The sequence below is a fragment of the Suricata suricatta genome, chromosome 9 (assembly GCF_006229205.1).
Source record: "Suricata suricatta isolate VVHF042 chromosome 9, meerkat_22Aug2017_6uvM2_HiC, whole genome shotgun sequence".
Taxonomy (NCBI): Eukaryota; Metazoa; Chordata; class Mammalia; order Carnivora; family Herpestidae; genus Suricata; species Suricata suricatta.
In genome coordinates this window covers 12,694,542-12,711,145 of record NC_043708.1, presented here as the reverse complement: position 1 = coordinate 12,711,145, position 16,604 = coordinate 12,694,542, and the positions used below count along the sequence as shown (strand labels likewise).

Here is a 16,604-nt window from a genome sequence, read left to right as displayed (position 1 = left end):
CCAGACGGTGCTGCTGGGCCACAGAAGGGAGGCACCATCAAGTAGAGCTTAGCAAATAATGAGAAGTTTTAATACGACAGAGGCCAAAACACCAGGTTTTAAATGGCTCGTAAGGGTAAAATCTCTCCTGCTAACCAGCTAGGGGGAGAGGGCCTAGTGTTGAGTAACCAGACCCTTCCTATCCCAACAGCAGGACCACCAAGGATGCCAACAGGGCACGTTCATGGGCAGGCGCTGGCCGGGCAGGGGGGAGCAGAGCTCCGCACGCCGACCGCAGGGGGGTTGTTCTCACTGGGCAGGATCCTTACCTATGTGTATACACAGTCACATATATAATATGTAAACAGTAGCTTTGTGTCCTTTACACATCTAAAACGTGCAGGAGGCACAAGACGGAGAACCCAGACACAAAGTACTAGGAGTTCAGAAACTTGACAAGCAGAGGTCTAACCCGCTCACACGCACGTGTCCACGTCCTGCGGTCCCGGCTCGGCGGGGGCCCGGGAGGCGGCCCCGTCCCTCCTGCCCTCTAGTCCTCCAGCAGCAGCTCCAGCTCCTCGGCCGGCAGGCGCACCCGCAGCTCCTTCTCCGTCATCAGGTCCAGCACCTCCTGCAGCTCCTCGGGGAAGTACTCCACGGCATCCAGGTACAGCGTCTAGGGCGGGGGGTCCTCGCTAGCGAGCTGTGCCCAGCCGCCCCCACGGCCCGAGCTCCCCTTCGCGTCTTTCGGGAAGGACGCCCCAACTCCCAGAAGTCGGTGGGAGGGGTGAATGCCACCAAAGCCTTCTCTTTGCAAAGTGGGGCCGGGACTAGATGGACATTTCTGTCCCCGTTTTTGATCCCTCCTGACCAGGCTTTGGGAGGCAGAGGTGGGACACACACCCCAGTGCTTTCGGCATGTGGGCTGAGCTCTAGGCAAATGGCGGAACCACTTGCCCACAGCAGCGTGCCCGTGAAATGCCAGCTCCGGCACAGGGAGCGGGGACAATCGCACGTCAGCTGAGATGCCACAGGGGACAGGTCTGGGATGTGCCCACCGAGCCTCGGTGGAAGGTCCCTGGGAACGTGATGATCCCAGGGGCTTCAGAGCTTACCTTTGCCCAAGGACAGCTCTGAAGTGCTTTGTAGAACACGCCTTTGCTCCTTTCTCTGTTTCCCAAGGAGACCTGAGGCAGGGGCGGACCACAGAAATGATTACTTGACGCAGAGTCCGAGGCTGAAGACACCACCTTGTGCAGCCGCGCCTGGGGGCTCGGCTGCAGCGGGTGGCCCATGGGGAGGGGTGCCACTGCCACAGCATGCACTCCGTCACCCCAGGACAGCCGAGCACACAACCCCGAAGGACACGGCTGGTGGAGGGGTGGGCTCGTGGGCCTGGGGTTCCGGCAGCCCCTCCAGAGGCTCCGCGCGCAGCACCAACGCCTTGAGCCACAAAGGACCCCCGCCGGCTAAGTGCCGGCCTTTCAATACCTTCTAACTCAATGATACCGGAGGGTGAAATGCAATCCGACCACCCAGTCAGGTACCAGTGCTCCCTTTTCTGTTAGTAAGAGTGACTTCAGTGGGCCCACGGCACCGGCGGACCGCTTTATACACACTAATTTCTTTCCCAACTGTAGGTACATGGCCAAAAACACTCAAAGGATCTTGAAAATAACGGCAATTTGGGGGCACCTGGCTGGCTAAGTTGATGGTGCTTGCGACCCCCAAAATCCCTTCCAGGCCTGAGACAGCGGACATTAGTCACCGGGGTTCCCATGAGGATTAAGCGAGGCCACGAAGGGGTGAGGGCAAAGCAAGCGCCTGCCGGCTCTCCTGGGGGGTGGCCACCAGTGCCTCTGCTTTCTCACTGGTGAGGAAGCAAAGCTCGGCTTAAAAACAAAAGCTCTTGACTGGTTACGTTCTTACCAGAAAATTCAAGTACATCCTCCACAGTAAGGGGCACTGGCTGCCGTGCTCACTCCGCAGCGCATTTTCAAACAGGGCCTGGATGCGATGCGCCAGGCCGGTCTCGGGGATGGTGGCGCGGACCTCTCTGCCGCCTACCCTGCAAGACAAAGCCTCACGTGACTCCGAGGCCAGCTCTCGCACCCACGGCACTACGGGCAGAGGAGGTGCGATGGTGACAGCGAACGTCGGCACCGGCGGGACCAGGATGTGTCCGGGATGGTGCTGTCCCGTGTGTGGGGGCCCTGGGGGTGCAGAGTCAAGACCTGACGTGGCCCCTCCAAGGCCTGAGGAAGGCGGGGTCCAGGGCTAGGTGGGTTTCTACGCCAGAGTCTGCCTCACAGTCACCCACAGACTCCCTGCTCTCTGTTTTCTAAAGAAAGCTTACCCTTTAATCAGAATGCAAACCCTCGTTTATGGGAAGAAAAGTCCTTTCCATTTTGGGACCCGAGAGTGAATAAAATCCCAGTGGAAGAAATAAAAACAAAGTGAAACACTGCTCAGAAGCGACTCTGAGGAGTCAGCTGACATGAGGTCAGAGTGAAGCCACAGCAAAGGTCTGGAAGGAACAATACTGCCTAAGCTAACATGCTCCCCAGACTCGGCCTAACCTTCGGATACAAGCACTGGATCAAGAGATGACAGTTAAAGCGGACACTACTGTCATCTGTAATAACGAGAGAGACTAGTAATTCTTTCCGCTCCCTCTGTGCTCGGCACTCACCTGGGGGGCCCCTCCGAGCAGCGCTAAGAGGGAGGCTCTTACTCCGTTACCGAAGGGGAGCCCGTGAGAGGTGACGTGACTTGCCCACGGCCACACAGCTGGTAAGTGGAGGAGCGGGACTGAGTCCAGAGTCCTACTTCAGGCTCGGGCGTTTGGCCAACATGCTTTTACCACAGCTCGGATGGCTGGAAGCCTGACCGCCAACCACCCACAGGCCATAAGCAACATTCAGGATCCCAACGAGCATGGCCTCGTGACGGCCACGAAGGCCCCTAACAAGCTGTTGCCATCTGCAAGCCTCGGATTCCTCTTTCCACAGGTCATCCTCCAGCGCCGGCCCATGCTCCCTTCTGGAGCCCTGCGGCCCGGCAGGGCGGGGGGGCCACACGAACGGGGTGTCTGGACTCACCTCTGAACACTTTCCACCAGCCTCTTCCTCATCTGCTCAGCCTCAATCGCAAACAACCAAGGCTCCAAGAGTTTGGTAGACCTGGTAACTGCGTCGAAGAATCTTCTGGTCTTACTGGCCGTGTGGGACTTACTCTGAACCTGCACGTACGCCCTCCAGAGCACCTGGTTGCCCGGGTACAACTGTAGAGCCTCAGAGAGCGCCTGTCGCAGAGGGGCCAGGGGGTAGGGGCTGACCTTCATGTGGAATCTGAGCAGGCTGGCGTGCATCAGCGTAACGGCCTCCAGCGCGCCGCTTGGGCTCTGGGCGCCGGGCCCGTCCTCCGAGCCACGGCCCCCGGGGGGGACAGAGCCCTTCAGTTTTGCAAATACCTGCTCGTACACCCGCACGGCTGCATCGATCCCCACCGTCAAATACTGGAAGAGCATGAAGCATTTCACCAGGCTGATCCAACGGGGGGAGGAGTCGCTGGGAGCTGGCCCGGGGACACAGCTGTCACCCAAACAGTCCTGCAGCACGTGCTCGTAAGCCTTGCGAGCCTTCAAGACGTGAACGGCCAGCACCTGCCCGGAGTAGGGCCTGTAGGGCCCCTGGTCGGTCAGCCTGGTCAGGACGTGCACGGCTCGCGCCGCGGCGGCCCCCCTCGACCCGGCCGGCAGCTCGGCCTCCAGCCCGGCGTACAGGAGGCCGAGCTCACACAGCTCGCGGTCCTGCAGGCCGCCGCCCCCCGCCATGCTGAGCGCCGCATCGAACACCTTCCTGGCATCCTCCGTGTTGCCAAGCAACCACTCCAGATGAGCATACTGCCTCCAGAGGCAGAAGTTGTTGCGGTTTTCGGGCTCCTTAAGGAGATTTTTGGCTAGTTTCTTGCAGTTCTTTCCTTGTGACTTTAGCCTCTTCTTGTTTTTAGTGTGCAGACACCAAATGACCTGTAAGAGCAAAGAAGGACTCCCAAGTGCTCTGTGATTTTAAAGCAGCCCCTGTGCACTGTCGGGGTCAGAAAGCCACACGCGTGCCCACACTTCCCTCCTTGATCACGTGCTAGGTAAACTCTCAGGCTCCCTGAGCCCGGAAACAATTCAGGATCAGACCATGGCCTCAGGCGCCCGCCAATGACTGCGTCCGGGCTTCCATCTGAGACCTCTATAACCAAGGCTCCCACACGCCGAAGGGCCTTCTCCAGCGAGAGAAGGCCACCACACTCTGTCAGACACATACCACCTGGTGGGTGCCGTGGCTCCAGCAGCAGAACTATGGGGGTTAAGAGTCAGTACTGGCTGGTGGCCAGCAGAGGGCAGAAGAGCCCATCCTAGACAAATTTTTAGCAAACAGATCCGAGGAGTGGGCTTACGTAGTTTATTTTCTCTATTTTAATAAACCCCAAAATCCTCTAACTTGAGCTTAACTCAAACTTAAGCCTGGCTCTTCACGCTAACTGCTCCTACAATCCCAGACATCTAACACACACAGCCCCAAGCACGGGCGAGCCGCACCCCCTTCTCCTGACCACCACAGCCCCTCAGGAGGGGCAGCCACACCCCAGGGGCCTGTGGGTCCCCTGAACAAGGAGGTGGTGTGGCCCCGTGCTCCGAGGAACACCAAGAGCTCATTTGTGAAGCCCCCACGTGGGGTGGAGGAGGCCGAGTTACCTTCGCGATCTCGTACCGTAACCAGGAGAAGCAGAGCTCAGACCTCTCCCGGCCTGAAAACAAAGGCATCACGAGGTGGAAGATGTTGCGGATGAACTCCTCGCCCTCCCGGCTGTGACCCCGCGTCCAGCGCCGGCAGCCCAGCGGGTCCGAGCGGCCAACACAGCTGACGCCGGAGAAGGAAAGGTTGAGAAAAGTCAGTGGCATTTCATCGTGAAGTCCGTTATCGAAGATGCTGTTCTCATCCATGGCCAGGTAGAGGCAGGAGGCGGGAGGGCTGAGGCCAGAAGGCACGCCCAGGAACTGCAGAAAGGCCGCAACCAGCCCAAACTGAAGATCCTGGCTGGAGAGACGGATTAGGGACTGTGCGATGTCATCAAACAGCACCTGCAAGAGACACAAGATGAAGGGGCGCTCAGGAGCTCGGCGTGTCTACTGTGACAAACGGCAGGGCTTCCTGACTCTCCCTGCACCTCCTTTCACAGGGATGTGCTGATGAGTCAGCATTATTCAAGTTAAATTTTAAGTGGACAAGTGTTAGGTTCCCTGCAAGATGCAAAAAAGTCAGAGGCCTCGCAAGGCTCCGGAGAGCTGCAGGGAACTGCTGGCAGGCTTAAGCCAAAACCTTTCCGAAGAAGCCTGATGGAGTCACAGAATGGAGAATCCTACTCACTTCTGAAAGCGCACATAACTGCTTCTGTGGTTACTCTGATAAGTTAACAAGTGTTAAAACTGTTTATTGAGACAGAAAATAAGAACTTTATTATTTGGTGATTCCTTTGTACAAAATTGTTTTTGGAAATGAGAAATACGCTCAAAAGTAGATAGAAAGTAGCAAGGCGGGAAGGAAAGGTCAGCAGCCATGGACCACGCGCTAAGAGCAAGACGACAGAACGCCAGCTGTAAATGTCCACAGGTGATTCCGTGCAGTGACTTGCAAAGGCGAGGCCCCGGAGACCAGCCCTTGACTCAGGGTGCTGCTGACCTGCCTGGTCTCCGTTGCTCTCAGCAAAGGGGTAGCCAGAGCACGAGCACAGAAAATGGATGCCCCGGGAGGCTCCTCGTCAGAACCGTCAGTTAATCAGAAAGCTCTTCCACTCCAGGCTCTGATTAGAGAAAAAGCTAAACGCCCAGGAACGGCTCACAGCAGCAGATGGCTCCAGAGACAAACTTCCAAAAACAGCTGGGATTCTGAGCCTTGAGAACTGGCTTCTGGAAAGGTGACCCTGAACACCCTAAAACCCAAACAAAACACCAAAGACCCTCCTCCTGCCATGTTCAGTTTCAGCTGGAAAAGGGACCTCACGTGTAGACCCGCCTCTCAACGGGCCACACCAAACATCCGAGAGCAGAGTGGAGGGTCCCCTGAGGTCGGCCACTCCTCCCTGCTCAGAGCTCCCCGGGTCCCCGGTCCTAATTGCAGTCTGGCCACCCCATTCGCCGCACCCCAAACATTCCAGGCGCTCGTGCTGACCTCTCTGCCTGGAGCAGAAGATCTGCCTTCAAATACTCACTCACCATCCAGAAACTTGAACCAGGCACTCGGCTCAGGAAGACGCCGTCCACGCACGGGTGGCCCAGCCAACAGGCGACCCCCTCCCCCTCGAGGCAGGTGAATTGTGAGGGTCACAGACAGCAAGCCAGGCGGAAGCTCCCGGGCCTCCCTGCGGCAAACGCCCCCCGCGTGTACCCAGAACCACGCCGGTGCCGAGCAGCTCAGCCGGTGTCTCATGAAGCTGGGTCCATCTCAGGTCTCAAAACAGAACCTCTTCCTTGAATGTTCGCCGTCCGAGCTGCTGGCCACCAGACACAGCGCAGCACAGGCCAAGTGCAGCGGATGAGAGAACGCGAGTGACGTGCCTGGTGCACAGCTGGGACTCAGTTAATGCCACTTCCCTCCCGGCAAGCCCTGCGGTACACTGACTGGCCCAACACGGCCTCTCCATCCGGCTCCTCGTCTTCCAGAGTCAAACCTACCTGCCGCGACTCGGAGGACCCCAGAGTGTTGTGGGGAGAGCGGACACGGTTAACGAACCTAGGACCGCCATACCACGTCTTAAAGCCCTGAGTCCTCAGGCTTCCGTGTGAAAAGTTAGCTGAATAACCCGGAAGACACTCTCCGGAGACACCTACCCTCCTTACTTGGGGACAGGAACCACCTGGTCCGTGTCTCCGTGCTCCCGCATCCCCAGTGGCCAACGAAGCTTCCACAGACAGAAACAGGAGCAAGCCAACATCTCCCAAGCCAGGCGAGGGCTCAGAATGAGCTCGGGGCTTCTGTCAGGTAACCGAACCCCACGGGGACAAGGCAAGGACCCCAGGGCTGGCCTCCCTCCTGGGGTTGGGGGGGGGGGACCTGCCTGTCTCTCTGGGTCCTCACAGTCTTCCTCGGTTTGCTTCTTGGTCTTATCAGGGCGCCACGGCCGCCAGTGCCTCTGGTCTCGGGACCGCTCGGCGGCAAGCCAGATCTGCCACCGCGGCAGAGACTTATCCCTTATTTCCTGGTCCTCATCTTCTGGTTCATCATCGTCGTCATCTAGGCAAGAACAGAATGTTTAGATCCCGTCACCAGCCATCGACACCCAACCGCTCTGCTCCACCAGCTGCTGTTGGGGGAGGGGGGGCCTGGAATGCCATGATGAGCAAGACCTGGCCTGCCTTCTGGGACACTCAGGGACTCCGAGGCACCGAGCGACTCTCCTGTCGTCAACCAAGTTCCCCAAATTCCCTGGCAGGTTAGCCAAGGAAATCAGATGACTTTTAATGCAAACGCAGCAATTAAAATGGGAAGACGCAGATTAGAGAACAGCACTGCCCAACGGAACTTTCTGTGACGATGACGTCATGTGCGTGTCTGTGTCTAATACGGTTGCAACCAGCCATGTGACTTACTGGGCACCTGAAATGTAGCTGATCCCAGAACTAAATTTTTCATTTTGTCTCATTTTAATTGAAATGGCCACGGCTGGGTGGCTCAGTTGGTTGTGTCTGGAAGTGTCTCTCGGTTTTGGCTCATGGCATGATCTCGCGGTTCACAGGTTTGAGGCCCGCGCCGGGCTCCACCACCGGCAGCATGGAACCTGCTTGCGAATCTCTCGCCCCCTCTGTCTCTGCCCCTCTCCTGCTCGCTCGCTGTCTCTCAGAATACATACACTCAAAATGGCCACGTGTGGCGAGTGCCTACTGTATTTGGACAACACAGTTCCGGTGTTAAATGATAATGATCAGACTGGTTCAGATTTCCTAAAGGCACTAGAATTTTTAGCCACTGGCATTATGATGACAATCTGTGACCACTTCTCAAAAAAAGGTTAAATCAAGATTATCCTGTACTTTCATTTTGTTTCTTAACTGAACATCCAGAATGGGAAGAAGAGAAAAGTTCAATATTTAAAAATAAACAAAACAGGGTATATAAAATGGTACAGCCACCCAGAAAACAGCTGGGCGGTCTCTTATAAAACTAGACATGCACTTATTCTAAGACCTGGCAACGGCACTCTCCGGTGCTGATCCCAGAAAAATAAAAATCTACGCACACACTAACGCCTGCACACTAACACCCACAGCAGCCTTATCCATAATGGCCAGGCCCTGCAAACACTCCAGATGTCCCGCAGTAGTAGGCAAAATGACTGGTATGTCTGCACCTACTACTGACAGTAAACGTGAACACACTAAGGACACGGCAACAATTCGGATGGATCTCAGCGAATGATGCTAAGTGAAAAAAAAAAGCCAATCTTAAGAAGTCACACAGAAAACGCATGTTGGTGAGGATGTGGAGAAACTGGAACCCTTGTGCACAGGTGCGGGGTGGGGTGTGGGGGGATGTAAAATGGTGCGGCGCTCTGGAGAACAACAGAGCAGCAGTGCCTCAGAGGATTTTTAAAAAGTACCGTAGGAGCCAGCATCGCCACTTCCGGACACGCGTGCAGAAGAACTGTAAGCAGGTTCTTGGACACATGGACACCATGTTCACGTTTGCCAAAGGTGAGGCAACCTGAGTGTCCATGGATAGATGAACGGATAAACAAAACGTGGTCTATACACAGTGGGTGCCATTCAGCCTTAAAAAGGAGGTATTGAGGGGCGCCTGGGGTGCTCAGTCAGTTGAGCGTCCGACTTCAGCTCAGGTCATGATCTCATGGTTTGTGAGTTTGAGCCCTGCATTGCGCTCTGTGCTGGTAGTACAGAGCCTGGAGCCCACTCTGAGTTCTCACCTCCCTCTCTCTGACCCTCCCCTGCTCATGTTCTGACTCTCTCTCTCTCAAAAATAAACATTAAAAAAACTGGGGGGATCTGGGTGGCTCAGTTGGTTGAGCACCCAACTTTAGCTCAGGTCATGATCTCGTGGTTTGTGGGTTTGAGCCCCGCATCAAGCTCTGTGCTGACAGAGCCTGCTTCAGATTCTGTGTCTCCCTCTCTCTCTGCTTCTTCCCAGATCGAGCTCTCTCTCTCTCTCTCTCAAAAACAAATATCAAAAACAATTTTTTAAATAAAAATTAAAATTAAAAAAATTTTAATAAAAAAAAAGAGGGACTGACACATGCTACACATTGGGCAAACCTGGAAGACATGCTTAGTGGAATAAGCCAGTCACAGCACAACAGACACGGTCTGATCCCACTTATATGAGGTTCCCAAAATAGTCAAATTCAGAGAGGAAAGTAGCACAGTGGTGGTCAGGGGCAGGGTGGGGAAAGGAGAGGGGTAGGGATGCGGAGTTACTGCCCAATGGGGGCAGAGCTCCAGCCGGGGAAGATGAGAAGGTTGAGGAGATGGACGCAGGGAAGATGGTTGCACAAGGGCGTACATGTAGTTAGTGCCACTGAACCGTACACTTAAAAATGTTTTTTAAATGGTAAATTTTGTATATATTTTACAATAGGAAATTGTTTTCAAAAGTCACACGCCCTGTGATTCTGCTTATATAACAGGTAAAATAAGACAACAACATAATCATCCAGGTGAAAGACGGATTCGTGGTCCTCCGAGGTGGGCGTGGGGTGGGCGTGGCTTCAGGAAGCCACGCCTGCAGGGAGACCTAACCGCACCAAACACGCACACACGTGAGAGTGAGAGCTCCTCAACCCGGTGAAACGGGCACCCCACACACGCTGCAGACCGCCCCAGAGTCACTTCCAGGCTGTGCTACTGCACCCAGGGCTACCGCTGGCGGGCCCTGGGTGAGGGGGGCACAAAACCTCCCTGTGTATTTTCCAACTTCCTGTGACTCTAAGTATTTCAAAATAAATGAGTAACAACAACTCCAGAGAATTTACATGCACGACATGTACATTAGCATTTGAAACCCAATATTCTACCTAAACAATCTTCAGAATTATCAAAGAAAACTAAAATTTATTTATCACCTTCTTCTAAAGACCTACATTGATGGTAATCCTTTAATCACCCTGAAAACCTCTCACCATAAGAAATGGCATGTAAGTCACACATCAGACTTAGACACCTGCACTTATTAGAAATTCAAAAGATGACATGGTTTTGGTCAGACAGCTATCAATACATAACAACACAGACTAACAGAAAGGGAGCGTGAGAGAAGAAATAGGCTGTGATGTAGGAAGGAGCACCTCAGAATCAATGGTAACTACCAACTACACTCTAGGTGCCAACCTTGTGGACAAGAAAACTTAAAGCCAAAACAAAGAAGAGCTATCATTTAGTTTTCCTGGAAACAAGAAACTGGCAGCCTTTCTTCTGACCCTGCTCGTTTTCTGCAAGCCTCCCATTAAATCCATGTAACTCAGTCCAAGAGTCTCTGTAATGCAAATGTTTGTAGAGCATGCAGGGAATATACATGCCAACATATGTCTGTAATTTGACATTAAAAAATCAAGGTTTCACCATTTGCATTACCTTTCTGGGAAAACAAACTGACATCTGATTATGAGTATCTAATTGGGCATCTGAGCACGTTTCAGAGAAATTATGTTAACTTGGTCCCTGGACACTGTACGAGAATCCTACTCTTCTCACAGAACATGGTAAACCTTAGAACATACATTCCATTAACTGAAGAGTCTTGCTCATTAAAACAAAACAAAATCAGAGAGCCACGCTGGGCTTTCAAAGAAAAGTTACTACCAGAAAGACTTCCATTTTCTGGTCCTTCACGTGGGCCTGCAGACTCAGTGGCTCACATAGGTAATAACGACATCCATTGTGCCCGGCAGATCATTTTTCCAAACAGGAAACCACTCGTGAGCCTGAATGAGGCTTCCAGTTCTTTTGGGGAGAGAGCACACAAGGAGGGTCAAAGCTGAGCCCAGCGACCGTGACCTGCCCTGACGGCACCTGAAGCCCAGAGACGCAGCCCGGCCTGGAGTGCAGCAGGGCCACGCTGCCCACGGCTGATCCCGAGTTTTCATGCCTCGGATGAAGAAGCCGCGGCCAGAAAGGTGACATCTGTGACCTTTCATGCCCACTTCCAACAAAACCAGGGGGGGAAGCCCTTCCTGAACAGCTGAGAGCCGAGCCGGCCAGGACAGCTCTGCACGTGCCGCCGCAGGGCCCTTGGAAGTGGCGAGTTTGGACTGAAACGTGCTAGAAAATGTAAGATACACAGACTGCAAAGAGCTTGTATGGGAAAAAAAGGTGAAATATCTCAATTTTTAAATTATTAGTTACGTGTTGAAATATTAAGGTTTTGATGCACTGGGTTAAACAAAATATATTATCAACAGTAATTTCATCATTTTACCTTTGTATTATTGTTTTAAAAATTGTGTATGTTTATTTTTTGAGAGAGAGAGAGAGACAGAACAAGCTGGGGAAGGGCAGAGAGGGAGAGAGAGAGAAATCCCAAGAAGGCTTTGCGCTGTCAGCATGGAGCCATTTGTGAGGCCTGAACCCACAGAAGCATGAGATCATGACCTGAGCCAAAACCAAGAGCTGGACACTTAACCAACTGAGACACTCACAGGCTCCACCATTTACCTTTCTAACGTGGCTACTAGAAAATGTGAAACACTTTTGGACTTGGATTATGTTTCTATTGGACAGTGATCTTAGGGTGTAAAATCTAGAAAGTACTTTGGGGTCACTTGGAATGACGGTTACATAAATGCTAGTTACTAACTATTTTATAGTACTCCTAAATAGGGAAGTATTTGTCAAATGAATTGTTGGTCTGTACATCGCCAAGAAAACAGAAAGACTGACCTAAGTACACACTAAATGGGGCAGGGAGAGGAGGGCTTAGTAACCAGATAACTTCTTCAGGAGCAACCTTATAAAAGGAAAAAGGAAAATTACTTCCTCTGGAAAGAACTCAAGCCCTCCAAAGGGCTGGGGAGTTGACTGCAAGACCCTAAAGGTGAAGGACAGTCTGTTTTCCCGACGCATCCACTTAATGTATTTTTGACATTCAATGTTCTTACGGACGAATACACAGCTCATACATATAAACAAATAGTCATGAAGACAAGAAAGCACATTCCAGAAGAAAAAGGCAGAGGCACATGCGTCCTGAGAGGTGCCTCACCTGGACTGATGACCACCCAGCCGCCGCGCTCCTGCTGGTGCATCCACGCTCTCCAGCCTCGGGCGCCCTTCTCCCCAGCCCGGGGCTCCCCGCTGTCCCAGAAGGGCTCAAAGAATTCCACCTGTCCGGGTTGAAAATACGGAGGTTAGCCTACCTTGTACAAAACCGCTAAATCACTGAGCAGCGTGCATTCTGACGGGCAGGAAAGGGCCTTATGCAGGAAATCTCGCTCGCCATCATTCCTTCTAGTAGATATGATACACCCCAAAACAGAAAAAAATAAGTTCCTAATGTGGTAGGCAGCCCCCCAGGGCCCTAACCCCTGCCGTGTGGCATTCACCCCCCTGAGCGCACTCTGAACCCAGTGACTTATAACAAACAGAATATGGCAAAAAGCAACAGGGGCCGCCACTTCTGAGAATCAGTTACAAAACGACTGGCCATGGGGGCGCCTGGGTGGCTCAGTCGGTTAAGCCTCCGACTTCGGCTCAGGTCAGATCTCACGACGTGGGTTCGAGCCCCGCGTCGGGCTCTGTGCTGACAGCTAGCTCAGAGCCTGGAGCCTGCTTCTGGTTCTGTCTCCTTCTCTCTCTGCCCCTCCCCCTCTCATGCTCTGTCTCTGTCTGTATCAAAAATAAATAAAACATTAAAAAAAAATTTTAACCAAAACAACTGGGCATGGTCATCGAGAAGGGCCTCCAGCTAGGAGAGCAACAGTTCCCCAGCTCTGACCCTGGTTAGGCCAGTCTAACTGGGGACAAGTGACCCTGCTAGTACCCTTAAAGCCACTGGGCCCCTGAACACCAAATCACATTCTGAGGGGAAGAGGACTGATTCAAAGTTTCAACAGGAGCCTGGGACTCTTGAGGGCATGACCTCTCCACTCTGTGTTCCTCAGTTTGGCACAGTGCCCAGTACACAGTAGGGGCTCAATAAATGCTTGTTGGTACAGAGTGGCACGCAGCAGGCATCCTGTGAATAAACTGGTCTGCGTGTTAAAGCCCGGCCCTGGGATCAAAGCTCAGCTCTCACGCTTCTGGGGACTTAGGTCTGCTGCGTGTGGTCCCCAGTTCAGGCCAGGAGTTCCCCGTGGAAGAGAAGTGAACACAGCCATGAACAGGAAATCAACCGTCTTATCAACTGACAATAAGGGCTTGGAAAGTGAACCCACAGCTTGCTCGATGGAAGCTTCTGTAAGAAGCGTTTTGAAGAGCACGAGGCTGCCCCCGCCATGCTGTGGGCCAGAGCCCGGGGGAGCGCCACACACACGACGGAGGGGGCCGTGTCCCCGCACCGTGCGCCCGTCAGCCGCCTCGGGCGGGAGCCGGGGAGGCCACACAGTCCTGTTCTTCCAGGAGGGACCGAGGAAAGTCACTCAAGAAACAGAAGTGCATCTTTCTTTTTAAGTGTGATAGTTAGAACCAGCTTATTCATTCCTTAGAAACGGACCAGACTCTGGGGCTTTGATGTTCTGCTGTGTGTGTGTAACGTCTCCTCTCGGTTACGAAGACGTGGAAGGTCATCAGAGAAAAAGCTTTATTGCAAAGCTGTCTTGCAAATGCTTTGAAACTACGTGTGCTGCTAATATTTAAAATCTCAAGGGCGTGCGGCAGGTTCTGTGGACACTTTAGGAGAGCGGCGCTCGAGGCTTCCCAGCGCGGGGCACAAGTGCCTGTCCTCCTCACAGACAGCGAGTGTCAGCAAAGGGCGGGGACAGGGCCCCTCTGATCCTGCCCCGCGGGTACACGCCCAGGGCCCCATGGTCAGCTAAGAATCACTTCTATAGCCCGGCATATTGCTAATAGCAAAGCACGTCTTAAAATAATTTTGTCATCTGGCTTATTAGCCTACTAATCAGTTATACTCATATTAGCCAATATTCTTTAACCCAATTTTGCCTAGGAAAAAAACAGATAAAAATAATGATGATAAAGATAGTCTTTAAATGCAATTCATAGACGCTCCACCAGATGGAGAGCTCAGCCTCTCAGGACCTGCGTAAGTTCACCATAATGCAGCTGTCCTTTCCACCTTCCACCAGAGCCCCTTTGCAAAGCAGGAGACCGAGATTTCTTCCAAGGAAAAGGGGAAAAGAAAGTTTTCTTATATGGCTCTTCGGATTTTTTTTATTGCTTCAACATCACAAATATGGGCAATGCTGCGTGTCACCTGAATGATTAGCACGTCCCCAAGCAGGATGGGGTTGACAAATCACCACCGTGCAACAACAGCCTTTGCAATTCCCGCAAAGACCTCAGGAGGTGGGAAAGTTAACTGGGGAAATATGTAAGTAAGACCCAACCTAGGACGGACGCACGAAGGCAGGGCAGAGCAAGACGGATTTGAGAGGCGTAACAACGGTTTCTCTGCCTGGCGAGGGCAGCGAGCACTGAAACAAAGCTCATAAGCAAGGAAAGGGGGGGGCATGGCGAGTCTGTATATGGGGTGGGGGGATCCTTCGTCTCTCCGTGTGTCACTCCCTTCATTATGAATTCTCCCCGGATCACCACAATACTCGGAGAAACGGTTCTCAGCAAGGCTGATATAAAGGAGGACAGGATATTTGAAAAATACGAGCACCACCTCTCACGATCCACACGTGGCCCCAGGAGAGAGGAGAGGAAGGGAGAGGAGGAGAGGGGCACGTGGGTCACGCAACCAGAGCCCCCACCTGTCCTTTGGTGGGCAGGTCTTTCACGCTGTCGGGTTTGAAGAAGGTGAAGTCGACCATGGCCTGGAAAAGAGAGATCGCCTTCTCCGAGTGACCGGCCTGCCGCAGGAAGTGGCAATGCTGGAGAAACAGAGCTGGAAACCGGGAGAGAAGGGAGACCCCTGGTTAACGTCATCGAAGGGAAGAACACAACTTCTAAAGCATGCATTCCGGGAGCCTGGCTGACTCCGTTGGTGGAGTGTCCGACCCTCAATTTTGGCTCAGGTCATGATCCCAGGGTCATGGCATTGAGCCCTAGGTCAGGCTCTGTGCTCAGCAGAGAGCCTGCTTGAGATACTGTCTCTTCTCCTCTCTCCTCTGTCTCCCCTTCCCCCCTACCCTCCTTGTGTGCACTCACTCGCACTTTCTAAAAATAAATTAAAATTAAAAATAAATAAAAACGTGCATTTCAACACCGAGAACATCTCGTCTCTGAATTTAGTTACTGTGGTAATTTCAAAGCTGTAATAATACATGTCCTTGTTAAGAGGACTCACAATGGTACTGTAATCAAATGACACATTTATGCCAACTTTTACATGAAACCATCATGAAATACGATGAACAAAAACTATGCGTGTTACATAAAAATAAGGCAAAAGGCTGGTCTGAACAGTTCATGAAATATTCAAAGCTCATTATTACAAGAAAACTTCTCAGAAAAGGATGGGGTGGATTTTCATCAGAAAGCAAAGGTCTGTGTCGAAAGCTAACGGCATTATCCGTCGGCAGCTCGCACTCATCACCTCTTCAGAGTCAGCTGCAAACAAATCAGGGCTCCATCTTTCAAAATGCTCGTTCGTCTCAACTGCGGCACAATTCCATTTCCTAAGTAACACTCAGCTATTTGAGCACAGTGTGAAGGGAACCGAACATGAGACTCGACGTCAGTGTGGCAAAGCTTGTTATTTCTAGAGCAGTGTATCTCCATCTTTAGAAGGTAAATACCTGCTGGGTACCAGACACTGAGCCAGACACCGTATGTCACCTCGGGTACAAAGCACGTCCTATACCACTGTCTCGGAGGGAGAGCCTGGGGCTCAGCCAGGCTCAGGAGCTGGCAAGGTTCTCCGGGAAGGGCAAACCCAGGATTCAACTCAAGAGTGATACTCTCCAGCTCCTGCCGACCATGCTGCCTTCTGTAGCTCACTACTGGCCACAGTTTACCTTCTGGGCTCCTTCGGGACACGCCAGAAATGTTAACAGTAAAATAATATAAGAACTGCATCTATGCAGGGGCAGCTGGGTGGCTCAGCTGGTTACGTGTCCGACTTTGGCTCAGGTCATGATCGCGGTTTGTGGGTTTAAGCCTCGAGTTGGGCTGACGGCTCAGAGCCTGGAGCCTGCTTCAGATTCTGTGTCTCCCTCTCTCTGCCCCTCCCCCCACTCATGCTCTGTCTCTCTCAAAAGTAAACATTAAGGGGGGAGAGTGCCTGGGTGGCTCAGTTAAGCATCCAACTTCGGCTTAGGTCATGAACTCACAGTTCTTGGGTTCGAACTCTGTGTCGGGCTCTGTGCTGACAGCTCAGAGCCTGGACCCTGCTTCAGATTCTGTGTCTCCCACTCTCTCTGTTCCTTTCTCTCTCAAAAATAAATAAAGATTAAAAAAAAGAAGAAGAAGAAGAAGAACCGCATCTATGCGGTGACCTCCAGTC

General features: G+C 52.6%; 1 protein-coding gene and 1 long non-coding RNA gene across 5 annotated transcripts in view; one reads left to right on the top strand and one right to left on the bottom strand.

Annotated features, from left to right (window-relative positions):
• NRDE2 (NRDE-2, necessary for RNA interference, domain containing) overlaps nucleotides 1-16,604 on the bottom strand; it is a 50,173-nt gene that overhangs the window by 1,285 nt on the left and 32,284 nt on the right. Inside the window, exons 7-15 of one of the 4 annotated variants that reach the window (XM_029950768.1) lie at nucleotides 14,911-15,044; nucleotides 12,240-12,360; nucleotides 7,090-7,265; nucleotides 4,730-5,116; nucleotides 3,786-4,009; nucleotides 3,081-3,743; nucleotides 1,909-2,047; nucleotides 1,095-1,166; nucleotides 43-655 (exon numbers count right to left, since the gene is read on the bottom strand). In XM_029950768.1, coding sequence (XP_029806628.1) covers nucleotides 530-655; nucleotides 1,095-1,166; nucleotides 1,909-2,047; nucleotides 3,081-3,743; nucleotides 3,786-4,009; nucleotides 4,730-5,116; nucleotides 7,090-7,265; nucleotides 12,240-12,360; nucleotides 14,911-15,044 — 2,042 coding nt within the window. In that variant the 3' untranslated portion in view covers nucleotides 43-529. Of the gene's footprint in view, nucleotides 1-42; nucleotides 656-1,094; nucleotides 1,167-1,908; nucleotides 2,048-2,671; nucleotides 4,010-4,729; nucleotides 5,117-7,089; nucleotides 7,266-12,239; nucleotides 12,361-14,910; nucleotides 15,045-16,604 lie in introns of those variants that run through there. The other 3 variants (XR_003912963.1, XM_029950766.1, XR_003912964.1) reach the window with 3 other exon arrangements.
• LOC115301099 lies at nucleotides 1,225-8,054 on the top strand. Its single transcript, XR_003912966.1, has 2 exons — nucleotides 1,225-7,013; nucleotides 7,143-8,054. It is a non-coding gene; the product is annotated as an uncharacterized LOC115301099 (long non-coding RNA).